At 43.2% G+C, this 26,944-nt stretch overlaps 2 protein-coding genes across 13 annotated transcripts in view; both read right to left on the minus strand.

Moving 5' to 3' along the window:
* Window positions 1-159: 159 nt before the first annotated feature.
* HINT3 (histidine triad nucleotide binding protein 3) lies at window positions 160-13,285 on the minus strand. Of its 4 annotated transcripts, none has more exons than XM_080586843.1 (6): window positions 12,700-13,038; window positions 12,103-12,220; window positions 10,802-10,871; window positions 9,848-9,974; window positions 7,773-7,838; window positions 160-5,205 (listed from the first exon to the last, which is right to left on the minus strand). In XM_080586843.1, exons 1-5 carry the CDS (start codon window positions 13,021-13,023, stop codon window positions 7,791-7,793), a joined length of 687 nt encoding a protein of 228 aa, XP_080442969.1. In that variant the 5' UTR covers window positions 13,024-13,038; the 3' UTR covers window positions 160-5,205; window positions 7,773-7,790. The 4 variants fall into 4 exon arrangements, with proteins under 4 accessions (XP_080442969.1, XP_080442970.1, XP_080442968.1 ...); XM_080586844.1 differs by lacking the exon at window positions 160-5,205 and adding an exon at window positions 6,052-6,621; XM_080586842.1 differs by lacking the exon at window positions 160-5,205 and having other exon boundaries at window positions 6,052-7,838.
* Window positions 13,286-13,534: 249 nt separating this feature from the next.
* Window positions 13,535-26,944, minus strand: part of NCOA7 (nuclear receptor coactivator 7) — a 94,491-nt gene continuing 81,081 nt past the window's right edge. For 8 of the 9 annotated variants that reach the window (XM_080586787.1, XM_080586791.1, XM_080586785.1 and 5 more), the window contains 6 exons: window positions 23,137-23,284; window positions 18,722-18,847; window positions 18,120-18,272; window positions 17,494-17,589; window positions 16,762-16,835; window positions 13,535-15,870 (listed from right to left, as the gene is read on the minus strand). In XM_080586787.1, the coding sequence (XP_080442913.1) occupies window positions 15,735-15,870; window positions 16,762-16,835; window positions 17,494-17,589; window positions 18,120-18,272; window positions 18,722-18,847; window positions 23,137-23,284 (733 nt within the window). In that variant the 3' untranslated portion in view covers window positions 13,535-15,734. Of the gene's footprint in view, window positions 15,871-16,761; window positions 16,836-17,493; window positions 17,590-18,119; window positions 18,273-18,721; window positions 18,848-21,588; window positions 23,117-23,136; window positions 23,285-26,944 lie in introns of those variants that run through there. The other variant, XM_080586793.1, reaches the window with a different exon arrangement.

Consider the following 26,944-nt stretch of genomic DNA (forward strand, 5'->3'; position numbering starts at 1 on the left):
CGTGCTTGTTTTTTTTTTTTTGTGTGTGTGTGTGTGTGTGTGTGTGAAGCAGGGTGGCGGCTGTGACATGGGCGTAGAAGCGGAGCGTTCCTAACAGACTGCCAGGAAAGGGGCAGAGATACAGCTACCCGGAGAGAGGAACAATGATTTTTGTGTTGCCAGTTATCCTTTTATTATATTTTAATATCCAAACTTGATGTTAGGATATATCAAAACTCAGTCCCGTGCTCCCTGACCCCGTTACGCTGAGCTGGAAGGCCCGGCTTACCCAGCCTTCAGTAAGCCTCTCACGGGAGCAGCCCTGCCCAGCAGCCGCCCCGTGTCCCGGACCCCCTGCATGTGCCGTGCGGATTTGGGGATTTGTGGTTCTCAGCACGGGTCAGGCTTTGCTCGTGACCTGCTGCTTACAGGCACGGGCTGCGGTCTTGCGGTGTCTGCGTAGCCTCCTGCTGAGGAGAGCTTCTCATCCCGCAGCACTCAGACTGGAGTCGGCGTGAAGACGAGAAGAGGATCCTGATGCAGCCGGGCGCCTGAAGGAGCGCTTCGCTGGGCAGCCCCTGGGGAGAATTGCTCCAGGCGTTGGGCCGGGCGCCTGCTGGTTTCCCAGAGCCCGGGGAGGACCCAGGGCCAGCCCAGGCTCAGCGCCGCAGCGGGTGGGAGGAACCGCTGGGGGGGGCGGGCGCTGCGGGGGCGGCGCCGCTCGGTGAGGGGCCGCGGGGCTGGGCCGCGTCCCGGCGCTGCGTTCCCCGGGGTGCTTCAGCGGCTCGTCCTCGGCAGCCTCGCCCCCGGCCCCCGGCAGAAGCCGCGTGCCCGAGGCCCGCAGGGCTGGCGGGGCACGCCGCGGCCGGGCCGTGCGCCTGGCCCGCGCTGGGGCATGGAGCGCGGTGGGTGCGAGGGGCAGGGCGAGGAGAGCGCCGGGGCGGTGGGCGACCTGCGGAGGAGCTGGCAGAGCTGGGCGGAGGGCCGCAGCGAGTACCAGAGGAGGAACCCCTTCAGCAGCGAGGGCGGGCTGCCCTGCAAGCCTGCGCTGGCTCCCAGAGGGGATCCCGCCTACGGGAGGCCCCCTGAGGGCTCCCGGACGGAGCAGCGGGGGAAGGACGCCCACTCGCACGTGGGGCGGGAGGTGGAGGAGCTGTGCCTGGTCATCAGGAACACGGGGCGCACCGGGGACGACGGGCGCGTGAGCGTGACCTTCGGGCAGCTCTTCGAGACCTACGTGACCATCTCCAACAAGGTGGTGGGCATCCTGCTGAGGGCCAGGAAGCACGGCCTGGTCCGCTTCGAAGGCGAGATGCTCTGGCAAGGAAAAGACGACGACGTGGTCATCACGCTGCTGGAATGAGACCCGGCCGTCCGACGGGCTGTGCTGCTCGCTTCCGCGTGGAAAAGCGCCTGGACACCGCCTTGGAAGAGGTTTTTGTTGTGGAACTTCAACTCGGCAAGTTAACGGGACGCTCGCAGGAGAGAAAACAGGTGAGAAGGATAAAAAAAAACAAAGCTTTCATAAAAACAATAGCTGTTCTGGACAGAAATCACAAATAATCAGCTAATCCATCACGTTGCCATTGGATTGTCCTTTCATTGTCATCATCCACTACGATGTACTGTGGCTCTCCGAGCATCCCTGCTGACTTAGGGCTTTAGGCTGCTGAAAGCAAATTGCTAACTTGCTGCTATACAACAGTGATTCTTACAGGTTATAAAAGACTCACCATGGGCGGATTTTGGTGTACAAAATATGGAATTGAAAACTCTTTGGGGAATTCATATACTTCTTCAAACGGGAGCTTGATATGTAGCAAAAGTTTAGGTTATTTTCACACTAAATAGATGGAAGTTATGCTGACTTCCATGAAGCATAAGCAAATTCCCAAGTATACAGAAATACCACTTGCTTAATGGTCTACGGTACATACAGCAAGGATGTTTCATGATTCCTAAATACGTTGCACGTTGCATGTATTTTGGAGAGCTGCACTAGTCCTGGTGTTTAAGTCTATTCTCCAAACCATCTCTGTGTCTTGTCCTTTTCCTCTCTGTATCTCACACCATTTTTACCTGTTCTTTCTTCTGATGCTATGTCGTACTCCACATCACAAAGTTCTGCAGCCTTTTTGGTGAACTTAGCCATACCCCTTCATAGCGAGCATGGTGCTACAGCACGAAGACGTGAAAGACAGCAGGAACTGTACGCTGAGGCACTGTGCACATATGAAAAGAAGAAAAAAAAAGTCTCTTTTACTTCTTTCAGCAGAGTGTAGCAATGCTGTTTACAACAGGAGAGTAGAGATCCTGCAGTGCCAAATGCTTAAGTACAAGTGTAGTGGTGCAGTCACGTGCCTCACTGAGCTGTGCTTTCAGAGCACGGTTGTGAGTTCTCCAAACTGGGAGCAAAAATGATCTGCTAGTTAAAACTAGGGACTGAGAGATGAGTGGTAAGAATTTTCTTCATGGTTCTTCTGGAGGAACTTTTTCAGTGCTGAGTTGGTTATATACAATAGTTGTTATAACTGTGCTTACGATAGTTCCCACCAAGAAAACAATACATTGGGAACACAAAATTCTTTTTTTTTTTTTTTACCAGGGCATATAAAAGCTTTTATGTGCTGTTAACTACATTACTTGATGAGTCTTTAATATAAGAATATTCTCGTCTCAAAAGGAAATTGAGGCATATTATAAATTATTAACTTGATTTAAATGATAATTACTTTATGCTATTTATAAAAGTTTTTTGTTTTGTTTTTTTCAGAGGGCATAAGAAAATAATGATTTTTGTTTGACACTTTAATCTAATGGGGATTTGTAACAAAATAACTCTTCGGACTGAGCATACAAAAATGCACTTTTCATTAACCTCCTAGTGAAAAGACAATGAAAATAGGAGAGAAAAGGATGAAATGAATGTGGTGAAATAAGTATATTTGGAGAACGGGACAGCCAGATGCAGGTGCAGCATGGAAGGGAAAACAAAGGATGAGTTTTAATCACCACTTAATTTTACCATGTTGGAAGCTGGGGAATATGTGCTGCGCCACACACTGCTGGTTGGTGTTCACATAGCTCTCAAAACCACTCCTCTGTAAAATTATTTACAGCTTGCACTTTAAAACGAGACACATAACTTGTCGTTATAACACGCTTAAAATGCTTTGCTTTTTGGAAAAGCATTCCTTGACATGAGTACACATTAAGGATTCAGCTGCCATTAGGTAAAGCCTGGGGATACATTTTGATTTCAAAATGAATCAGACTTCTTGTAATACAGCCATGGCATGTGGTCTGCTTAATTCCAACAATTTGTGTATCCAATTGATTCAGCGGTAGCAATAGTTCATAACTTGTAGGCAGCAGGACCAGGCAGTTCAGGTATCGCCAGCTGACTAATGGGGTATCAGGAAAAATAACACAGTACTCTCCAAAGACACAGAGCTGAGGCAGTGAGTAACCTGAGCACCCTACGGTGCAAGTCCAGCTCATGGAGACTCACAGACTCTTAATTAAGACCGGGGCAGGTAGTTAAACGAGAACAGAGGCTTCCACTGCCATGTATGTAGTTAGTGTCAGATAGTAACACGGCCTCAGCTGCACTCCTGCTGCTGCTGGCTGGTTTAAATGTCACTGGAGTACATCTGCAAAAGCTTTAAGCGTACTTCTGACCAAGTCAGACAGAAGCGGAGTAAGCCCTAATGAAATGGGCCTCCCAACTTTGTAAGTGACTACGAAAACTTGCCCTGGCATAGTTTGAACATCAAGGATTGTTATTTAAAACGTAACTTATAGAGGGATGGATTTTTTTTAATTAACCATTTATAGGGCCAAATTTCCTGTCTGCCATGTTTAGATGAACATTCAAGAGTGACAAATATTTCTGTTTTACGTGCCCATGCAATGGTTACCAACACCAAAAAGCTGCCAAACTGGGCCAGCACACAGGTTGTCAAAACTAATTTCCTGTTTTCAGCAATAGCCAGTATTTCAAAAGAAGTCTAAGAGACAATACAGTTGGTCAGTATGTCCACTGATACACTCAAGAATAAAAAATTAGCCCTGAACTCTGTACAGACAGGAATGCACGCTATCTCATGGACATGACTGAATGTAGCTACTAGTTTACACGTTATAAAATTTTGTTTCCTCATCTGCAACGTAGAGTTTCAATTTGATTCTGCAGAATAAAGTTTTTAAAACCTTTTTTCTATGCAGCAGGCTCCCATTAGTGTAAATGGAACAGAATTTAGTATTATTGTCACAAAAAATGTAGGATGTGAGTTTCAAGTATTGCAAGTTATTTGTAGTACTTAAGTACACTCCGACCTACTAAAAGGTGCTCTTGTCCTGCCAAGCAAATTTCAGCTCTTCTAATCTCTCCTAGAACTTCACATTTGTTGTAGCAAGCCTCTCAGCTCCCTCTGTAGTCCTTTCTTTTCTTCCGGTTGAAGCATGTGGATTCTGCACCTGTTCGAGAGTGTTCATTCTGCAGGAAATATCTGTATTTTCTCTTGTCAAACACAGAAAGCACTTTCAGCACTTCAATAAATATTGCACAACAGTTGAAATGACAGCGAGTTTTTGTGTAGATTTTTTACTGTTTCCAAGTTTGTCAAATTTCAGGTATGATTTTTACCAACTTGCTCCCATTTTTATATATTTAATTACAACTCATGCTTAAGAAGACCTCAGCATACCTTGAGGAGCTGTTACCAGTTTAATCACATTGAAAATGCTGTCCTTAGTCAAAACACTTGAAACCTTTTTTTTTTTTCTCCTTATTCCACGTTGAACAGCATTGTATGTGCATGTTTCATCCCTTCTGAAGGGGGCAATTAGTACTTCAGCATAGAAGTATTATTCTCTGGGCTCGCATTAGGTTGGGAGTTTATGTAAATCAATTGAGCAAAAAAGTACAAATAAAGCTTTCTCATTCCTAAACAAGTAGTCAAAAAGCAGCTTTTCTCAGGACTGCTAATACTGGATCAAAGAACAACAGAGCCAGGGGCAGCAGGTAAACAACTTTCCTTTGGGTCTTGTACACTGCAGAGTAAAAGCTGCCAAGTTCTCTCTCCAAGAGCTTTGTAGCTGTCTTTGCTCACTGGAGTCAGACGACTGGGTAAGCTGGAAAATGGTGTTACAATGCTGCTGCTGAAGAGGGTGACACAACGAACGGGGCCTGCCTGCTGTCTTTCCAGAGGGTAGCCAGCGCTCCTGAAACACAGCCAAAGCATTAAAACAGACCTTTCAGAAAATCGCAGAATCACAGAATGGTTTGGGTTGGAGGGACGGTAAAGACAGACCATCTAAGTCCAGCTCCCCTGCTGTGGGCTGGGACACACTTCTTAAGAAAATATTTCTCAACCTGATTAAAAAACATCTGCCAAGTCTGAGAACAACGCTCGTCAATAGAGAAGGAAAATGGACCACAGGTCCGTGCTGAAAAACACTACGGGGATACTGAGCGTTCCTCTCGGTAACAAATGGGGCTCCATTTATACACCTTCATGTTGGAGCTTGTTTGAGGAATTGCCATCACTGTGACCCTCCTCAAGTGTAACATGTAAAAGCAGAGCTTCATGTTTCCTGCTGCATACATTTGACGGTGCATTGGGTCTTGCTGGGATGGCGTTAATTTTCTTCACAGTAGCTCATACGGTGCTGTCTGGGATCTGTGACTAAAGCAGCACTGTTAACACACCGTTCTTCTGGCCAGTGCACAAAACCAAGCAGCTGCGGGGACACAGCAGGCAGACCTGACACAAACTGACCTGCAGGGCTATTCCCTGCCTGACATCGTGCTCAGCAGTAAGAACCACAGGGAGGACTTCTGGGGGCTGGGGCAGCCATTGCAACTAGGCTGCTTGTGGGAGGTGGTGAGTGATTGTCTTTACATTACTTGTCTTGGTTTTTCCTCCTCTTTCCTTCACGTACTAAAATGTGTTTATCTTGACCCATTCTCTGCCCCATCCTGCTGGAGCAAGGGTGAGGAGCGAGCACCCAGCTACTGACCGTGGTCAGCACACCTCCTTGGCTGCACGATTAGATCACTCCGAGACGAGCATTTGTTCCATTTATTAATCCCTTTTGACAACAGTTCATATGTTGGTACTTTAAATATTACATATCACAGTTAAATGTAGTTACATAGATTAATTACAAATCAGAACACGCAGAGTATTAGCTCTTGAAAAATCTTAACATTCAAATATTTCATATGGTTAGGAAACAACTCAAGCCTCCTAATCTATTGCACAGAATTAATCGAAGTTCAGTGCCTTTAATTCATACTCCTCCTAGCTAACACTACAAATTAGAACCGCGAAGTACGTGAGAGCCCAGTAGTAAGAATAACATGACATTAGGAACAAGCTCTTACAGAAGAGACTGATGTTACCTCTTCTGGGTAGAAAACACTTGTTTAGAAGGGTGTGAATCTTCTCAAGTACGATGTATAGCCTGCTGTAAGAATATTACAACGCATTGTCCCGCTAAGGCAAGAGGTGCTGGATCAGTGGAAAACACTGAGAAGATTATGCTCGGGGAATCTTGCAGGCGCGACAGACCATCACCACCTCAGCTGCATCCGGGTGCATCAGCCAAGGACACTTGATTAGTTGAGCACCAAGTCTGGGAACAAAGAAAATCCACTCCGTGTTTTCGGGAGTGTGAACTTTCCAAACAGTCTGCCTTAACATGGTATTGAAAAACAGAGCTCTAAGATTACTGATTAGAGTCCTACAGTGAAGGCAAGCGTTCAGCAGGGTCCATAACCAATTCCGAACGCACTCCCTGCATGTTCCAATTTTGGGCTGAGTCCCTGCTCTTCCAAATCCAAATCAGGCTGTTGTTATGCAAGCCTGCCACATATTGCACTAAAGACCCATTTCTCTCGTGACCTCATTTAGAAATCAAATTTAGCCAAGGCATTAGTAATCTCTAAATGACTTCATGTGAGAACAGTATCAGAATAATCTCAAAATGTCTTTTCTACCATGATGCAGAACAGCAGTGTACTAAGTCAATTCTTCTGAACTCTTCACGTTTTGGTAAACATACAGTAACTAATTAAAAATATTGTGCACATAAGAAGGAAACAATCTTCCAGTCCAACATACAATCACTTACACATACAATTAAACTATATTCTATGTTTTATAGCATTATCACGTCTTGGGCACATACTGTATTTAACATTTACAATGTCACTGTCATGCAAGTAAGACAGGTAATATATTAGTGGTTTAGCACCAGAAGTTAGTAGTGTACTTTCTGCAAGGTACCTACTACTAACTAGGCATAGGTAACGTATCATACACGTACAGATGGAAACTGAAATATTTTGGATGTTCCTTGCAATTGCAGAACAATGGATCTTTAAAACAAAAGCTAGATTCCACAACAAATATTACCTTTGGTACCATGTGCATGCTGTTACTACTAACTTATTTCCTTAGGACAGGATGTAGTTAGGATACATTCTGCTGCTATACCCTGCATTTTACTGGGAGAAGTTGTTTGCATATGTGTATGTGTCTATGTATAACACGTGTCCATTATATATGCATACACATACCTAAAATAAGCATTAAAATACACTGCCTTATTGGCAGAGAAGTACACAGACTTCTGGAGTACCCAAGTGCGAGGATTAGGTTGACAGCTATAAATTCTGTATTTCCTCGTAAGGAACTAAGCCTTTTTACCCCGGTAACAAATTGGCAACAAACTGCGCAACCTTAAATCAGAGTTCAAAACCAAGGAACAAACTGGCTAGTCACCCAAGGCTAGGAGTGCTTTCAACTGGCAGCGTTTTCAGTTTGCAGTCGTTCAATCAGTTGTTCAGCCTATGAAAGAGAGAAAGCCATGTATTAACTATGCAGTGAACCTTCAGTTTACTGAAAAACAAAACACATTTTAAAAACAGTAACAGCGTGATGCTGAGGAACAGAGCATATACTTTTCACTTCTACAGATACAGCATACAACAGCAGAAGTAAAATACAAGGATTGTTTTAACAGCAGACTTTTCCCCATTTGCATCACCCATTAAGTGATCAGAAAAGGAAAAAGAAACTCTGCCAGTCAGAGGATGCTTGAGCAAAGAAACAGTATTGAAAGCAGCATGTTTTAAGGACCTTGGAAGACAGCCGTGCTCAGAACAACCAGGCTCTGAGGAAGGGAATTCTCTGGGAGACACTCCAGAGCAGCATCTTGTGGCCTCTCACCACCAACAAACCGCACACCAGTTGTACACGACTGAGAGATGGAGAGCACTCACATGCTGCTCATGTCATCAGGCAAGTATTCATTCTTTGGTTAGGTCACTGTGCTCACACATACTTTTCTCTCCATATGGCCATATTTACGCATCTACCACACAGCTGGGACAGTGATATTTTCTGTGTGTGACAGCACCCACCCTCAGAAAGGAATGGGGTAGAAGGAGGTCTGCCACCGTTGTTCTAGCAGGCCAAATTAAGGATATGGAGACTCACCTGGGCACTTCTGAAATCAGTTTACATTACTGTCAGTTTTTTTTGTTGGTGTTTTTTATTTATTTAAACACCAGTCTCCACTGGATTAATCTTTTAATTTGAACGTGTGCTTGAGGTCCTACTAAGATCTCCAAAGGAACCAAGTTAAAAGGTGAAAAGCCAGTATGTTTTAATACACACAATAAATATGCAATCAGCTACTTCAGATGGCAATGACTTAATAGGTGTTAAGTAGCTACTACGTTTTCCTTTGCAAATAAAGCTAGATAAGCACAGAGCGACTGAAAATGAAGTTATCTGAATCTTGTTTTACATTCTTAAATATGTATCACGTTCAAGTCCTTATAACTAAAAAAAAAAAAAACAAACAAAAACCAAGAACATTTTCCAACCTGACAACAGGGCAAAATACCTTCTGAATTGCATCCATATTGGATAGCCAAATTTGGTATGGATCCCTCTGCGTTAATCCAAACCAGTAAGCAGTATAACTACACAGCTACAGTTTTCTGGAGGCCCAAATCTCTCTGTGATGCTCTGCTACACAGCAGAGCAATCTGCTTGTTTTGAGATAGCTGAGAGCCCCAGCAAGGTACCCCCTCCTAGCCGAGTTTTTCCTCTTTAAGAGGCTTTTTATATTCTTCTTTAGAAGAGAGACTTTTTTTCAGCAACTTTGTTTTGGGGTTGTCCAATGATACCAGGATGCTGGAGCTACGCTGCAAGCACAGGTTCCTGACGAGTCAAAGCTGAGAGAGTTCGTATTAGTCCTCCAGAGAGATTTTCAAGCAGTGATTTAGTCAGCACCAGTTCCACCTCATTCCTGATCTCTACCGACAGAGATCAGTACAAAGACTAGTTCTGTAAAGCAGACACTTGTTTCAGTCTAAGGATGGCAAGATAAGAAAAACATATGAACTGACAAAAGCAGCCATTAGGTGGCCATGTTTTGCACCTACGCTGGATAAACCAAGGCGTGTACGATACACAGCCCCTCACACTCTAATATAACCCTTTCACATAAAAGAATAAATACTTACAAAGTGTAGTCAGAAGCACATCACATCACCCTAAGCGATGCATTAAATCCAGAACTACTGTATGATTTGCTGTTAATGTTATTGTCGCTCTATTTCCCCTATTAATCGTAAACATTAATATTAAATTTTACTACTGTATTCTCTCAAAAAATGAATGCAAAAGTTAATCAGTTATTTCTGTCATTACTACAACTATTACTCCAAGAATTTTTGGACATAGTTAAAGTGTTATTTTTAGACACAGTTAAAGTGTTGGAAAGACATGACATTTTCAGCTTGCAATTGAAAACCTGACGGAAAGTTCACATGCATTACACTTACCGTGATAAACCAGTAGGAGTTGATTCTGTAAATCAGTCTGGATAAGAATCCTAGCTGACTGGCTGGGGCCAGGACATGCAGATGCAAGTGGGATATTGAGCAGAACGGAGGCCAGTGAAAACCCATTCTTCAGAAAAGGAAAACAGGTTAAAAACATTGGTGATGTTAAGTCAGAAAGTGGAACATATTAAGGTTTTTAACAAGATCAACTGAATTAAGAAATTAACTCAAAATGTGTTCCTTTTACATAAAAGCATGAACAAAAAATACATCCTTTCCTTTCATTATGCTCTCAATAATTTTTTTCAGAAGACCATTAACCTCTTCTTTCACATCTCTCTATTTAAGATGCACTGTGTTAAAAAGAGGAGTAGAAAACAGGATATTCCTTAGATATGTCAAATCTAGTTTTCAGCTGGAAAGTCAACTGCCACTAGATTAATGTAGTTTCTACCCATTTTAAACAGGAAGACCCATCTCCCTCTACTCCACACTATTTAAACTATGTTACATTTCACTTCAGTTTGGCAACCAAACACAATGGCTTATAGTAAAGGTAGCAGCACTGAAATTAAGTGAACGCAGGTTATGATTGAAACACAGTGCTGCAGTGCCCCGATTAAAAGGACAAAGTTTACCTCTCCTGGAAGCTGAAATTAGAGAATATGTTCAGCACGTAATGGAGGAGCAGACCTTTAGATAAGCGGTATAAAGTGGCTTCCCTATCCCACAAGGAAGAGAGAATTGGAGTTGGAATGCAGTCTGCGCTAGACATTGATCAGAAAAAAGTCGATATTCAGTGCCAGCACATGTGATTTGACAAGTCATGTGGTAAGTCAGTGCAACCCCAATTTCTTCAATAAATTATACTACAGTCATTAACACTATCTCAAAACCAGCATTTTGAAGAGTCAAGAACATATTCAACAAACACAGAAGGCTTCCATTACATACCTTATATCATTTAAGTCATTAAAATTATTTCTCTGGAGGACAGATTTTCCAACTTCCATCATTCTCTTCACTATGAAATACAAATACATTTCATTTAACGTTTAAGTAATATTTTACACATTATATGTCTTTGAGTCAAGTAATTTGAAGCAGGTATTTTTCACGAACAAAAACTAACTTCAACAATGATTACACAGATCACAAACTCATTTTTGTTTGTTTGTTTATTTTTCTCCCAAAGAATAAATACTAGAACTCAACTCATACGCAAACAAAGATTGTCAAAGACAGTGTTGTGCAAAGTTTGGTATGAAAAATCACTACTGTACTGATTTCCAAACTAACGACAATTTTAAGTGTGGAACTATTCTAACAGCTTTGGCCAAAGCCATGGTATCACCATATCCTTATTATAAAAAAAAAAGAAACCACCACCACCAAAAGCAAACCACTACCACCAAACACTGACTTGTTAGAATGATGCAGACTAATTCCCATGTTATGTCTCTACACAGCAAAACTTTCAGAGATAAAACAAGAATTAAATATAAAACACTCAGTCCTACTTATTACTGGGACAAAACTTTTATCGCTGGAAAAAAAAAATAAAAAAAAATCCTAATACAGAAACTTCAAAGGCAAAAGTCTAAAGAATTTCCTTGAAGCCAAACACATACAGAAGCTGTTTCTGGAGAAAACTAGCCTACATTCAGAAGACAAATACAATGATTCAAAACGTGCAGCATGCAACTATAATGATTTTTTTGCATCACCTGTAATAAAATGTTTTCATTTAAAAAAAAAAAAAGCCTCTCAACACAAAGTTTGAATATTTTAGAATCTTGTCTTTTAAAAAGTGATTTAAGTTTATTGTAACACCGTTTCTTTCTTCCCTACCCCTTTTCCTGAAAAATGACGTAGCGCATTATAAAATACATATTTCACAGAAATCTCATTTTTTCTCCATATAATTTAAAACCACATATATACCTAGGAAAGTGCAACGGAGCAGCACGTTAATAATGTAAAAAACAGAGTGGCCTTTCCCACAAAGCGCAGAGACACCTGCTCTCCATGCACGCAGAAGAGGCTTCGTGCACTGGCGCGGCGTTACTCTGGAACAGCACCAGCGTCAGACCAGGTGCCAGCAAGGGCATGTCCTTACCCACACTCACTCACACCACCTGTTTTTTTGGTGTTTCACAGCCACAGCCAGTGCTCAAGGCTGTGATTTACCCGACAGCACACTGCCTAAGACTGTGGAAAATGATGCTCCTCCAAGTTAAACGCAGCAGCCTTACCGATGGGTATGTGCTCGGACTTGAGCGTTTTGCAGTTCCCCATGTGCTCCACCTGCACCACCAGGTAGTGGTGGGGGGCACCGGGCCTGATGTCTCTGAAGCAGACAAGGTCTTCGTACTGAAAAAGCATACACACAGGTTAGGCCGATCGGGATGAGGACACTGGGCAACAACGGTGATCTTCCCCGGTGTCGCTGTGATACTCAGCATTATGTTTGAAACACCTGGCAGAAATCTGAAGGATACATTTATTTATTTTTTCCACAGCTACATCAAAGTACCTTGGGAGCCTTCCTCCCAGGAGGCTCACAAGCACGCTTTGCGCTCTCGGTTGACTTTCTGCGGTCAGGATTTCCCAATACCTGGCAGCGAAAGGTGCTGCCCGGTGACTACCTATGCCGCCACCGCGTACAAACGACGGGCTCGCTCCTTTGACGCGCGTTTCACGGCTGCCCGCACGGCAGCACAGAGAACCCCAGCCCCCCGTGCCCAAGCGAGACCCTCCCCTCACACGCCCGCTCTCCCCAGCGCTCCGTGCCGGGCCCTCGGCGGGCACGGACCCAAGGGGCAGCCCCCCCCGTCCCCCCGTCGGCCCACCTGGCAGGGCAGCAGCGCGGTGCCCGGCTCCTCCCGGCGGGCGATCCTGCAGAAGACGCACTGCTGCCCCTCGGGGCCGCCGCTGCCGGGCTCCTTCCCCTCGGCCCCGAGCTGCCCGGCCCCGGCCGCGGCCTCCTCCCCGGCCATGGCTCCTCGGCCTCCGCCGGGCGCCTCCCAAGGGCCGGGGCGGGGCCTCCCCGCCGGGCCCGCGGCCTCCCCCTGGCGGCCGCAGCCGGCCCCGCCCGGCCTCCCCTCAGCCACCGCCGGCCCCCAAATGTCGGCTTCACGTGTGCGGTTCCTTAACGCCGCCTCTCCCCACGCCATAAATCGCTAATAAAGCCAGGAACACGGTGCCCTTAGGTAGCTTTATGCCTTTGTCTGGCTTGGAAGGAAAAATACACAAACACTTGGGCAGCATAAAAAGGGCACATACAACAATGGTGTGTACAGAAATGTACAAAAATGTGTGCAGACCTCTGTTATCTGCTCACAGGGTGGTCAGGAGGAACAGGAAAGGCGTCAATCGCCCCAGCTGAGAGCCACCAGAACCGCTGGGCACCCGCACCTCTCCCTACAGCCTGCCCCTGAGGGAACGAACGCACGACAGGGCCCCATCTGAGGAGATGCCACCCAACAAAAAAACAAAACAAAACAAAACAAAAGCTTCTTACCACGTTTCTGAAATACGATATTGCTGGAATGCTCTTCTCAAGGGGAGAGGCTTCGATATTCGTCAGCATAACCTGTTACTTAAGCTAGATCCTTTCATCTTTAAAAACGTACTCAGGGCTGTGAATAAAGGAAAGGATCAATAAAGGAAAGGATCTGCCACACGTTTCTGAATGCATAAATTCCTTTATTGAAAATATTGTGATAGCACTGCATTACATATATTCAATATTCATAGCTTCAAGGGTCACAGAATTCCGATTGAACAACACTGCTTTGAATATAGAACACAGCATTTAGATATGCTCTGACAAGTATAATATAATGGAGTACGTTGGAGAAGCAACAGTGAAATGTATGGAAAATGCTGAACTTGGGCATGGGGTTGTTGGGGTTTTATTTGTTTTTTCTGTTTTGTTTTGTTTTCTGTTTGTTTTTGTTTTTGTTTTTTTTTAAACTAGTAAGTGGTCTGCCACCATAAAAAGAGCAAACTAGTAGATATTTCTGGTATCTTCAAAGCATTACGCTACTAGCAACTGGGAAAATATTTTACAGCATCACCAGTAAATTCATTTACGGCTGTAGTAGACCACGTGGACGGGAACGTGAAAAGCTTACGTGCAGCATGGTACAGACTTGCTGTATCTAGCATGGGTTGTAGGCTGTGAAATTTCTGTGCAGAATTAAGATTTGTTAATGCTCTTGAAAGAAAACCACTGTCTTCTTTTTCTTTAAATACATTAAAAAAAAAGGGAAGAGCAGTAACTAAATTGACTTGTATTACTTCATTAATGATATTCTAGAATTAGGTTGTACTGTTTAATGCATGGAAGCACACTACCATTTCTAAAACCTGCCTTTCTCAGGACAACCCCGCATTCGAGACTAACGGCAGGAGAGTGTTCTAGTGTAGCCACAAAGTCTGTTTCGGTCAGCTTTGGATTGTGTAAATAAAAGCATAGCTTAACTGGAAAGCAGAATTCTTTAGAAACCAGTGAAGATTGCCAGTCCTCTGTCACCCTTTCCCTACTTGCCAAAATTTTAGTAGTACTGACCTTTTTAGAGTTTAGCCTAATTTTGTAACACTGACTCTTGTTGGTGTTGAGGGGGGAAAGAAGAAAATTATCCAATTATTTCATGAAAACAAAGACGACAATTTCTTTGCATGTCAAATCCTAAGCCAACCCGTTGCTTCAAATCTTTTTCAGGAAGGAAGTCATATATTAATTACTAAGAAAACAACTGTTACACTAACATGACCTGGCCTGTTAGGGAAATACCATTCTTCTCTAAACCTTAAGATTGCATTTTCTCCTTAACAAAGCAGTTATTCAATTTGTAAAGAAATGCTCAAAAAAAAGCACAGTGGGTGGTTTATTTTGAATCATTTGGTGGTGATACAGAAAAACAATCCTCTCTTAGAAACGTCCTTCATAAACAGTTACATAGCACTAGGACAGATGCTCAGAGCATGCTGTCCCAATTCTGTTGACTGCACCAGAGCTGATACAGTCTATACTAGGTGGCAGTTTGCCCGGTGTCTCCATATGCTGCCAAAACAGTAATCTGTTAACAGGAACGTGGCAGCAGAGTTAATGAGAAGCACTAACCACCTTCTCCCTCATCTCCGAGAAAACCAGAATTATGCACTCAAGTGTTTCTGCCAGAAAACAAACCCTCTTATTAGGGTAAAATGAAAACCAAATCTCATGTACAAAATAAAAATATAAAAATTAACTCCAGAAATCAAAGAAATTGATTCAGAATAAATGCCAATGCCTAAGAAACCTACCTGAATAGAAATTATTTATCAAATTGAGGTCTGAAACATTAAAAAAAAAAAAAGAAAAAATCATACCTAATACATTCACAAAAAAAATCTACTATACAAGAACAATAAATAAAAAGACTTTAAAAACATGTTCCCTTAAGTGCTGTGTACACCTACTTCTGATTCTTTTCCATGGCAAACAGTATGCTGTAGATTTTGGTGAAGTAACCTTTTATTTTTGGTTAGCATTTGTACACTGAACATAAATACACATGGAATGTACTAGACAATTATAGTTTCCCCACAGTATCTTTTTCACAGTTACAGAAGTTTTCAATTTATACACCATGAACGTTATCATAAGCATCATATCGCTGATGGAGGAATGTTGGAGGAGGGAGTAAAAAACGCCTCTGGTCTTTTATTGTTCTGTCTCCTACTGCCTCTCAGAACCAGCTCTGTTTTTCCTTGGTTATTTTTTGCGTAGTCATGCTCTGGTACAACTTGAGAAAAAAGCGTGTAACGTGAGGCAGCCCGCACCTTCTATTTTTTAAGTGCCTAATGGATCCAGTCCTTAAGGCAGTCAGTAAGCACTTCATTCAAATGTCCATACTTCTACATCCTGTATTATGAAATCTTCTTTCTTAGATAAGATGTCATTATTGAAGGTGCTGCAGGAGTTGCTTCGCCCGTGATACAAATCTGCATCTAACCATAAGCCAAACCGGCCACTATAAAGGAAACACACATCAGGTTTCAGGTCATACGTCACAGTTACATAAAACTGGAAGCTACAGAGGAGCGATACGGAAGAACCAAGGCAATTCTGAAAACCGCTGGGACTGAGCATGAAGGGCTTAACCCTGGCAAAGCACTTCCAAGTAAGCTTGGCTTTGTTCATACCAGCTATCGCAGCAGAACAGAGCCTTGAGCGCACACCTTCAGCGCCACCGGCTCTGGCTGCTGCTGGCGAGCAGCCTCTCGGGCATGGCCGAGGCCCAACTGCCCCAGGGCACAGGCATCAGGAACACCTCCCCAGCACTTTGGCTGTGGATGTGGCTCCTTCCTAGTTTAGGAGGAGAGGTGTTTATGCACCCCCAATGCAAACCATGGCCAGATGTCACATGGTGCAGCCTGCTGTCAGCTTCAGTTAGTTGCATGGGCTTAGTCCTTGATTTCATACCCACTGACTTCTGAAATTCAGGATCTGATTAAGCACTGTCTGCATCCTTGTTCTACGGAGCAACAGAATAACAACCATTTAACAAGGACCATGTGAGAAACCCTGGAAGTTTATGGCAAAACTGCCATTACAGGTTATCTTCCAGCGGCAAACCTCTTCAGCAATGAGCAGCGTATCTATCCAAAACATCTGGTTTTGTCAACCTCCCTCCCCCCAAAAAAGATTACTTGCCCAACATCAGTTGCTCTCTAAGCAATGGAGATTGCTGTATGTCTGTAACAGAAATCAGATTGCTGAGGTATCTGTCCTAAACAGTTTACTAGAATTAAGTTCAGCCATTTTGCTGATTAGTTTTTTCCTGCAACTACCATTGCCTCTATTCTCATTAAAAGATAAAATAAAGCTAGCCATGCAATTTGAAAACCAAACATTTGCTCACCCTCCACCTCCAAGTTCCAGGGAGGTCATGTCTCCATTGATGAAGTAGGTATTCTCCCCGCTCCATTTGAATACCTGGGGGCGGGAGGAAACAAATACACTTGGATTGTGAGGATACTGGCACTCTAAGACTACTGGGGACTGACTTCCTAGAAGGTATTTTTGGTGCGGTCATTTTTAATTTTTATTTTCTTTTTGAAGGGGGAGAAAGAAGAGGTAGGAAGAAAAGGAACAACAGGTATTTAAACTAGGAACAAGACACCCTAGTAATTTTTAAAATTCTACTTGCATCTTTAAATCAACAGGCATTCTGTTAAAAATGGCCAATGTATTCAATACTGAAAAATACAAGCTATGGACATGAAGGGGTATTTCAGTGGCACTCTCATCTCTAGCTTGTCATCACTGTGATCCTAAGCATGCATGAAATTATATGCTACTCCTGATATCACTGCCTTCCAAGGTGAGTCTTTGACTCCTTACTTCTCCCTACTTCAGCCCCTCAATCAACTTGAAGCCCTCTGCTTACCCTCAGAGACTGTCCTCTCAGCACTTCAGAAAATTACAGCCATTTTTGTTTAAAGGATTGCACTGAGACAATGAATGATTAACTGCGTTCATCAACAGCTGGCACATCTTCTAAACTCAAATATGCTGCCTTCGTAAAATTTTCTCATAAATATTTCAGATGTGGTATCCAACAAAATAATCTGAGAAATCGAACAGCACTTACCTTGAAATTTGGACTGAATGTGTAGAGGAATGTTTCACCAGTGCCATAGTAGTGGTCACTAAACCTGAAGGGATGTGTAGCATATGCTCCAAAAATCTGTCAGAATAAAAGGATTAATCTGTTTTCGAGAACTGCAAAATTCAAGAAAAATAAATTCAAAATACTTTCTGGTATTTCATTCTGAGCTGGTGTTTCATGTTGAAAGAAGCAACTAGTGCAATATACCAATTGAGCAAGTAGTCCTGCAAATCTTCTGTATCCTTCAATTTAAAAGACACATGGCAACAGGAATGACGACTCTAGGAGCTAGTGAAATACTAGACCTCCATTATTTGTGAGAGCTCGTTAACTGAGTTACCTACGGAAGATACTTCCATGGGCACTATTAAAAGGAGCACTTGTATTTATGGAACTATGGGGTTTTGTTTCTATTAGTGCTGATGTAAGTTTCCTGCCTGTAAGCTTAGTATAAGCAGTAGAAAATATAAATAGAATAAATAAAACACCAAGGCCTTCTTGCAGTGTGATGTTACTTCAGTAACACAGCATGGTTAGCACTTCATCATGTTTTGTTTTAAACAATGTTGCCCTTTCAGTCCAACCCCTGCACCACAAGCACTCCTTACCTGGTTGTCCATATCCTTGATGACAAGGAGAACCGGACTGTCAAGAGATGCTGATTTACGGTACAGAGTCTTCAGGCTAGTCCCGTGCTCCAGTGTGCTATATGCAAGCCGCCAGGGATATCCCTGCACTCTTGCAGGCAAGCGCTGGGCAAGCTGGGCAGTGAACAAGGAGAAACAGTTACATATTCAACAGGTTAGATCAGGGGTAGTGTCTTACAGACAATTCCCTCTCTGCTGTGGCTTCTGAATCCAAAAAAATGCTGCTGAGGTAGCAGCTGATGCCATCAGGTTAACACCTCAACCACATGCACATGGCCTTGTACTCCAAGCTCAGCTGACTGCACTCACATCACTTGTAAAAGAGTTTTCAAAACTGGCACCCCCCTCTCCAAGCACTGAAAAAGCTACCAGTCCTCAGTATCACAACTCAAACTCCACATAAGTTTTTTTTAGGTGAGCCAGTGCTGCAGCAAGCAGGACATTGCACGAATCTTCCAAACTCTTAAAAAGCATCAATATCACCTCCAGAAAGTAGAATGACCCACACTCAGCAAAGACAGCACCAGACCTAATAAGGTAACTTGCATTTCTTCCAGCCATACCTGCTCTATGTGCATATTCTCCAGGAGTGCGCTGTGATGCTTTAAGACAGGTAAAGTATCATCTTCTTCTTCTTCATAGTAACTGCAAACACTCTTGCGCCGTTTTGCTTCTTCTACAGTAATGATCTGAGGCGAGAGAACAAGGGTCCAAACTGAAAAACAGCTCTTATTCTGTCAGTCCTTCACTGAAGCAAATTAATTAAGCAACATACTCATTTTCTGTCATACTGCATGAAACAAAACCACTGTATAGAATGGTTACATCCAGCACAGGCAACCTTAGTAAGGAAATTCTCAAATGGCAAGGTACGAGACAGCATGGCTAGCACGGTCAGAACGTCTGCACACCCCAGGGACCACCCACTACTGTGGGGTCCTTTGGGATTAATAAACACGGAGGTGAGCAGGTGACAGCACGTGGTCAGTCTCAGATATACTTTGTCCCAAGTTTGAAGGCTAAAGCGCACCGACTTCCAAGGCACGCTGCACACATCTTCTCCTTGTGGGAATCTAAATGAGGACGCAAACTTCTTTGTTTTCTCTCATGCAGCTACTTGAAAATATTATTTTCTCAGGTGCTAATGCATGAGAATATGAAAAAGTTTAAAATTTCACTTCCCTTTTTTTCCAAACCACCAGCTTTTTCCTGTGGTTGTTTTTTTTTTTTTTTCTTCTCCATTTGTATATACAAGCTCAAACAGATGCAATATTGCAAAGAGCTACAAACATAAATCAACTTTAACAGATATTTTGCGGTTATATCATGCCAGAAATGTACTGAGTAAAAATCTGAGCATCCAGTTTTTCCAAGTTTTTTAAAATACTCATTTTCGGAATAGTCAAGGTCTTTATAACATTCTTTGTTGAAAATAATCAAACAACTCTTAGAAAACTTTTATTTACCCATTTTCTTAAGAAATCGTGTGGAGAACACATGATAATATTTTAAAAGGTCAGTCAATATTTACACTTCTCAGGTGTGAATCCGAATACTTGTGAAACAGAAGCACAGGCTTCTCTCCCACAACTAGAGGTAGGCCACACGTGACCTTTTCCTGTAAAGCTGAAAACAAAACGAGAAGGCAAGTCCATACGTTTAACCCCCCGGTTTGTAGAAGTACACAGCAGCCTACAACGTGCTTAGAGAGACGGGGACACGCTCTGAGCCACGTGCAGCCTGGGCAGGCCACAGGTGCCAAAACGGGGCCTGGGCAAGAGGGAAAGCTGCTGATCCTCCAGTGCACCTCACGGGGCTGCAGGCGAGGTGAGACGAGGCACGCTGCACACAGCCGTGGGGTTTTGGCTGGGTTTAGGGCCCGGTGCCACCATGGCAAACAGGAAGCAGCAGCAAGGGCTCAGAGATGGGGCTGACGAGAAAAAAAGAGGAAGGAAGGAGCCTTAGCTAGAAAACAACCGGGAACCCTTAAATCACCTTCCTTCCACGATCTTGTTACCACAGCAGTTATCTTGGAATAGGAACCTCAAAATGTGGCTGAGGAGCACTCTGTGGGGCTTCCACATACCTTCCTACTAACGCTGCTTCTAAACATCTTTCACTGCACCCAAGGATTAAACTTGCACAACCCCCCCCACGCCTTCGCCACCGCTGCTGGAACTTGCAGGAGCTGCCAACTGCCAAAAACGCCCGGAGGCCCTACGCACACCTGCCCCGTGGGGGGGGGGGAGAAGGAAATGTAGCGGACAAACCCCAGGCGCAGGTTTAGCCACACCACAAAGCACAGAGGGGGCTTTCCAGTAGGACCAGGACTTGTGAGGAGCTTGCTGTGAGGAGGATGAAGCCCTGGTTTGCCAGCCATGCCGAGCAGCTCCAGGGGGACAAGAGCGACACCTCCGCTGAGCTCGCTCCGTCCAGCCCACGTTCATCCACCGGTGCCTCAACATCCACGTCAGGGGTTCGGAAAAGAGGACAAAACCCAGCCTGCACGATTAAAGTTAGGTGCCCCCGTGAAGCCAGGCAGCGCTGGTATTTCTGCCCGTGGTGCTGGAAGAGCCGTGCAGCCGCATCCTGACCCTCCAGCCCAGGCTCAGCCAGTCCTGGGCCCTTCAGAGATGGGAGGGAACCCTCTGTTAGAGCATTTCTCACATGGCCAATTTCACCGAAGGCTTGCACTGCAAAATTAGGCCAACTTAAAACAAACAAGCACAGAAACAAACCACCACAAAACAACCCCCCCTCCTCAAACTATTAAAGGAAAATGGGTCTTTCTGCTTGTAGCCCTGTTCTTTCTCCACCTCATGAATGTTTCTTCTTCCCTCCTAATCTCCTGGGCCATTACTAGTTTTAAATTGAATATATATATATTTTTTTCATTTTAAATCAGAAGTACCTAAACTCCTCTTACAAAGACTGTTCTCTAGGCTTCCTGGTGGCTGGGGGGTGGAGCATCACAGTAAATCAACAGCAACAGGTACCTGTGGGAAAACGCAACCAAACTTACAGATACTGGCAACCACAGAACTATTAACTCAGTTGTAAACTGCAATCCAACTCCAAACACACACAAAGCTCCCTCTTCCCTGCAGATGCCTGTTTAGTCTCTAAATGCAGCTCTTTTCGCTGTAACTGAAGCACACATTTGCAGCAACTTCACACTCAAGAATTGCAAAAAGAGTGAGATGCAAAATCAGATATTTACAGACCACGCAAAAGCAAATGAAAAGAATCAACAACTACAGGAACTGGATCGACAGCATCTTGTAAAGATTTTATGGGAAGGAGAAAGCAAGCTACCTGAGGCAGAAATAGTCTGTGTAAAGTTCATCTGAGAACAGCGTACGTTTTTTTACTAAGATAGAAGTGCTGGAGCAGATCCATGCTGTTTAAATAGGGACATAGTTCAACATACCTTCACTGAAGGTTCCTCCTGGTCAGGTCTAGCACAGTAAAGAATTTGAATATTCAATGACATTTGTTGCCTTTTCATCATCTACCAGTTTATTTTGCAGTATCTACTGTACTTCTGTGCTCCAGCGGCAAGAGCTCCTGCCCACGAGTATGACAGACAGCCACTGCCCATGACACACTTTGATAAAATTGCTTATATGCTTCTCTACAATCACACTTTCTGTTTCCCCAAAAGGGAGAGTGAAAGTATCACAGTAATCATGCCCAAATTTGGGCTTTCACCAGGGATTTCCTGGCAGTCCTACGATGATTTTGTAAAGCCTGAATATGTTACAAACAAAAGAGACACACCTTAAAACGATTTCCAGCCAATTCTTCCCCCAATACATATTTAAATAAAACAATGAGAGACAGGCTCCCGGTGCAGCTGGATCCCTCCCACATTTGTTCTTTGGATCATTAGTCCTTCCCCTTCATTTTGAATTTAAAGGACATACAAATAGCAACCGATGAGTGAAATCAAATGTAATATATGACTGCACTCAGCTCTGAACAAAACAAGGACTGAAGACTTTTTTTTTTCCATCCTGCAGTTCACAAAGCACCATCAAGAAACCACAAAACTGTAAAAATAAAAGCTATTTAGGATCAGAGATGCTGCTGCTACATTTCGAATGACAAGCTCCATTCCTGAGTTCTGTTTTTTTAGCATACTTTGAAAACAGAAATGCTTAAAAAACAGGGCAGTAGAATTTTTTGAACAAGTTTAAGACAAATAATCAGATCACTTTAAAAATCACCATCAAGCTACTTCCCATTTAGGAAATTATGGTTTTTTTTGTTTGTTTTTTTTTAAACTTATCACACATCTGTAGCACAGCAAGTGCTTCAGGGTTCATAAATATCATTAGAAAAACATACACAAGCTTATTTTCCCTAGAAACTAGATTTTATATGCATGAGAAACAGACAGGTAGCAAACACATGCACACCAAGTAGTTAAAACCGACAGCAAAAGCTCCCAGATGAAAAAGCCAAAGTCTGAGTATAAAACCTATCCATCTTACAACTAACATTTAAACTACCGTGTGCACCTAAGAAGCAAGGGTCTGGTATAACAACAACATCACACACCAATCCATTTCAAGGAGCACCAAGTTGGTGTTCAAACTGTGCTGGTGTTCACATGCATGTATGCTTTTTGGACAATTTATTAGTAGCATATAAATACAGTATGAATTTAGCAACACATACAACATGTGCCTGTATAGCTTTGCAAATGGCTAACATAACATAACCAAAATATTTACATAACTTCTACTAGTTGCAAGCCAGAAAACTGTTAGCTGTTTGCCTGCCATTTCTGGGGAGAGAAGAAAGGAGTACTGAAGGAATATGAGTACATTTGTGAGACAGCTGCCTTGAGAAGGCTTCTACCAGAAGCAACAAACGTTATAAAGAAACATCATAAAATCATTAAGAGAGCAAGTGCTGAGATTTGTAACAGGATGCACACTTGATACAAACATGCTTCACGGAAAGCACTCACCTCCCAGCTTTTAGTAGTTGGCTCACTGAAGAAGTTGTCTATCATATCAAGCTCTTCCTTTTCTACCACAACAAAACCTTGCTCTTTGGCATCCTTCCCATATATTTCTGGTGACCACTGAACAAAAAATGTGTACAGGTGATCCACCCTGTAAACAGAAAAGGAGAAAACAACCACTTTTCAGTGATCCATGAACCATGTACTGTCACATAGTACAGAGATGTCGCCCAAGGACAAAAGGGGACAGCCAGACACACAGGATACCCACATACTTCCACCCTCGCAAACCACACAAAGCAATAGCTCCTTCTACCTAACAGCCTGAAGCACTTCAAGGTTTCTCTGCTTTCTCTCCCTGCAATATATTTTTCTTTCCTTTCCTATAAACACAACCAAAGCATCATTGAAAGACTAAGTAGCTAAGACTAAGTCAGTCCCCTACAACTCATATTAAGAAGTCCGCTGGTTTAGTACTAGATCATGCTCACAAAAGTTAAATCCAGAAAAAAAAATCACTTCAATAGTTTGACCTTCCACATAAAACAAGCCATAAAGTATCATCAATAAAGTCTACACCACATTTCTAGCTGTCCTCTAAAACTTACAGACGCTAACTGCACCACAATTAATCATTCTGTTACCATAAGGAAAACGAGCCGTTACTGACAGCTTGGTTAATGATATAATGCCAGCAGGGTATGCGTTTTCATAAATGTAGTCAGGTCTCAGTTACTTTCTTCAAAGAGATGTTCTCTGACAACATCCATAATGAATAGTGAACAAATTATAAAGAAACCATTTATTTATCATATTCCTTTATTCCAACAAATAGTACTGAAGATCAAAATTAAAATGAACATAAGCAAGTCCAAACGGGAATATGTTAGTGGATCCACTGTACAAGAAGTTGAATGCAGCAAAATCAAATGCTAATTAAAGAGGGCAGACATAAAGACAGCAAGTACTTTTGACACTGGATTTTTCTTCACTTATTCACCAGAAAGATTCTCCTGGCAATTCCCTGGTCAATAACAGAACAAGTAAAATCTTAGAGAATCCCAGACACTTTCCTATCACATTTCATGTTACTTGGATTTATAGGATATGCACAAACAATATGAGTAATCTTAACACACCATTTCAAAACTGTTGGATGCTGTTTACAAATATAATTTCAGGTGTTTTTACAATTAAGTCTATATTTTTTGTTCTACACTCCTACCAGTAAGGGCTAGAGTCTGACAGCAGTTCTAACTGCAGAACCGATAGTCCTAAAATGGTTGCCTGCTCACAATGGCTACATTAATTCCTTGTAAAAGTGATATCTGGGGGCTTGACTCACTTTGGCTTCAAGAGATTTTATGCCCAATTCCACTGCCCTCAAAGAATAAAGGATCAACTTTGCTGCCTCATGTCCTCCTAACCACAAAAAAAAAAAAAGGAACAAATCAGCATTGCCATCAACTTTTTCCCTTCCCCTTTAAATATTCAGAAACATTTCTGTGGTGCCTGGCTACTAGATGTCCTATCTGAATTTAAATTTTTGTTATCAAATAAGAACTGTACCCACGAAACATTTGTAAGACACCCAAGCACACACAGCTGCAGTATGTGAACACCTAGTACTAGTTCCTCAGGCATCAAGAGCCTCCCTTCACCAAGAACAAGCAACATGGCTAACGCTGGTATACAACGCCAAAATTTCAGCTGTCGTTCATAACTCTGCACAACACGCACAAATGAGAGAGCTCAAGGTAGCAACGCACAAGCAATCAGCCTTCTGGATCGCTCCGGCCGGTACCTGCCTGGAAGAGGCTAAAGGAGGGTCTCGCTCCCCACTGTCAGGGGTTCCCCCACTTTCTAAGAAGCCGTATGACTGCTTACTAACTTGCATAGATCTAACACTAGTGAAATATGGAACATTTCTGAAAGCTGTATGATCTAATTTTAGTTAGGATCTTTTCCTCTAATTGCAGTTTTCCCACATCCATAGCTGACACAGCATGCCCCATTCCTCTTTGCTTTCTCCGCAGGTGCTTCAGAAAGAGCAGGATGGCAATCTTCTCACTAACTAATTTGAGTTTTAACTGAAAAAGGCATTTAACTTGAGCACTGTGTATTTCACATGCACTAATCCTACTCTGGAAAGTTAGCTACTTAATTCCTACAAACACTAACAGGAGAGCAATAAAACTGGTGGCTGCTGTTGCCTTGCTAAGACTGGAAAGCATGCTCATGCAGGGGGACGTAGGAGAGCAGCATTCATTCTCCCATCACGGAATCACAGAACAAATTTAGACAGTAAGGCACCTCTGGAGAGCACCTAGTCCAATTTCTGTTTGAAGTAGAGCCAATTTCCAAGTTAGAGCAGCTTGCTCGGTCTTGTCCATCTGCATTTTTGAAAATCTCCAACAGAGTTTGCACAGCCTCTCCACGCAACCTGCTCCATGCATAACCAATGCCATGTTGTTTTTTTTTCCTTTTACGTCTAATTTCCCCTGATGCATGCAGCACCTGCAAAAGGCCTTCTTCATTTTTATTTTAAATTTTAAACCAGGTACCCAAAAGAAGAGGGGCATAGCCACTTCCCCCAAGCTGCTTACTGTGCCCTTCCTTATATGAGCCAGCCTTCATTAATGCAAAGAGCCACGCTGACTTATGCTGAGCTTGCTCTCAACTTCCCCAGCTCCTTTTCTGCAGAGCTGCTCCCAGGCCACCCGTCCCCAGACTGCATCACTGCAGGGGCTGCCCCACCGCAGGTGTATAGCTTTGCATTTGCCTTCTCTGAATTTCCTGACACTTCTGTCAGCACGTTCTGCCTCCTCGTTGAGGTCCCTCTGACTGGCAGCCCTGCTCTCCAGTGTATGAACACATCCCAGATTTAGTGTCATCCCCCCCAAATGACAAGGATGTGTTCTATCCCATTGTCCACACCCTAGATGAAGACATTGAACAGTATCAATCCCCGAGGAATACCACTTGCACCTGGCGTCCACTTTGACTACCTATTGACTTTGAGCCCCGCAGTCCAGTTTTTCATCTACCTTGTCACTTACCTGTCCAGACAACATTTTTTCAAACTTGACTGTGAGAATACTCTAGGAGATTAAGTTCACTAACACCACCTTTTGCTCTTTCCTTGTTCACAGAGCTCCCCATCTCATGACAGAAAAGCTATCTGGTTGGGAAAGCACAATTTGCCTTTGGTAAATCTACAACAGCTGTCTCTTGCCCTCCACGTGCCTGGAAATGGCTTCCACAAGGACTTGCTCCATAATCTTCCCAGAGACTGAGGTAAAGATGACTGGCCTGTGTTCCCAAAGGTTCTTGATTTTTCAGAAGATGGTTGCGGCATTTGTCTTCCTAGTTATTAAGGTCCTCTCCCAATTATCATTACCTTTCAGAGGAAGACAGAAAGCAGCCCTGTAATAACATCAGCCAGCTGCCTCGGTACACTCAGCAGATTTCCTGTCAGGGCCCATGGACCTGTACGTGCTCAGTTTCTCTAAGTAGTCTATAACTCAGTTTTCCTCTACCATGGGCAGATGCTAAATAAATCCAGACTCTCTAGATTTAAAAAGCAGCAACACGAAATGAGAAATAGCTAATTGGAGAAGGGAGGTTGTTCTGAAATGGGATGCAGAGCATCCCTTCTGTGTTAATAAAACTGTAACATTATGTTAGGCTGGTATTCCCAAGCTACCAAATGGGGAAAAGAAAAAAAAAGCCACTGCTTGGGAAACTCTCTTACAGCCAACCTGAGACCTGCAAAGAAATGTATCCTAGATCTCAGTAGCTGTTCTGGTGA

This window comes from Anser brachyrhynchus (assembly GCF_964034855.1).
Source record: "Anser brachyrhynchus genome assembly, chromosome: 3".
NCBI lineage: Eukaryota > Metazoa > Chordata > Aves > Anseriformes > Anatidae > Anser > Anser brachyrhynchus.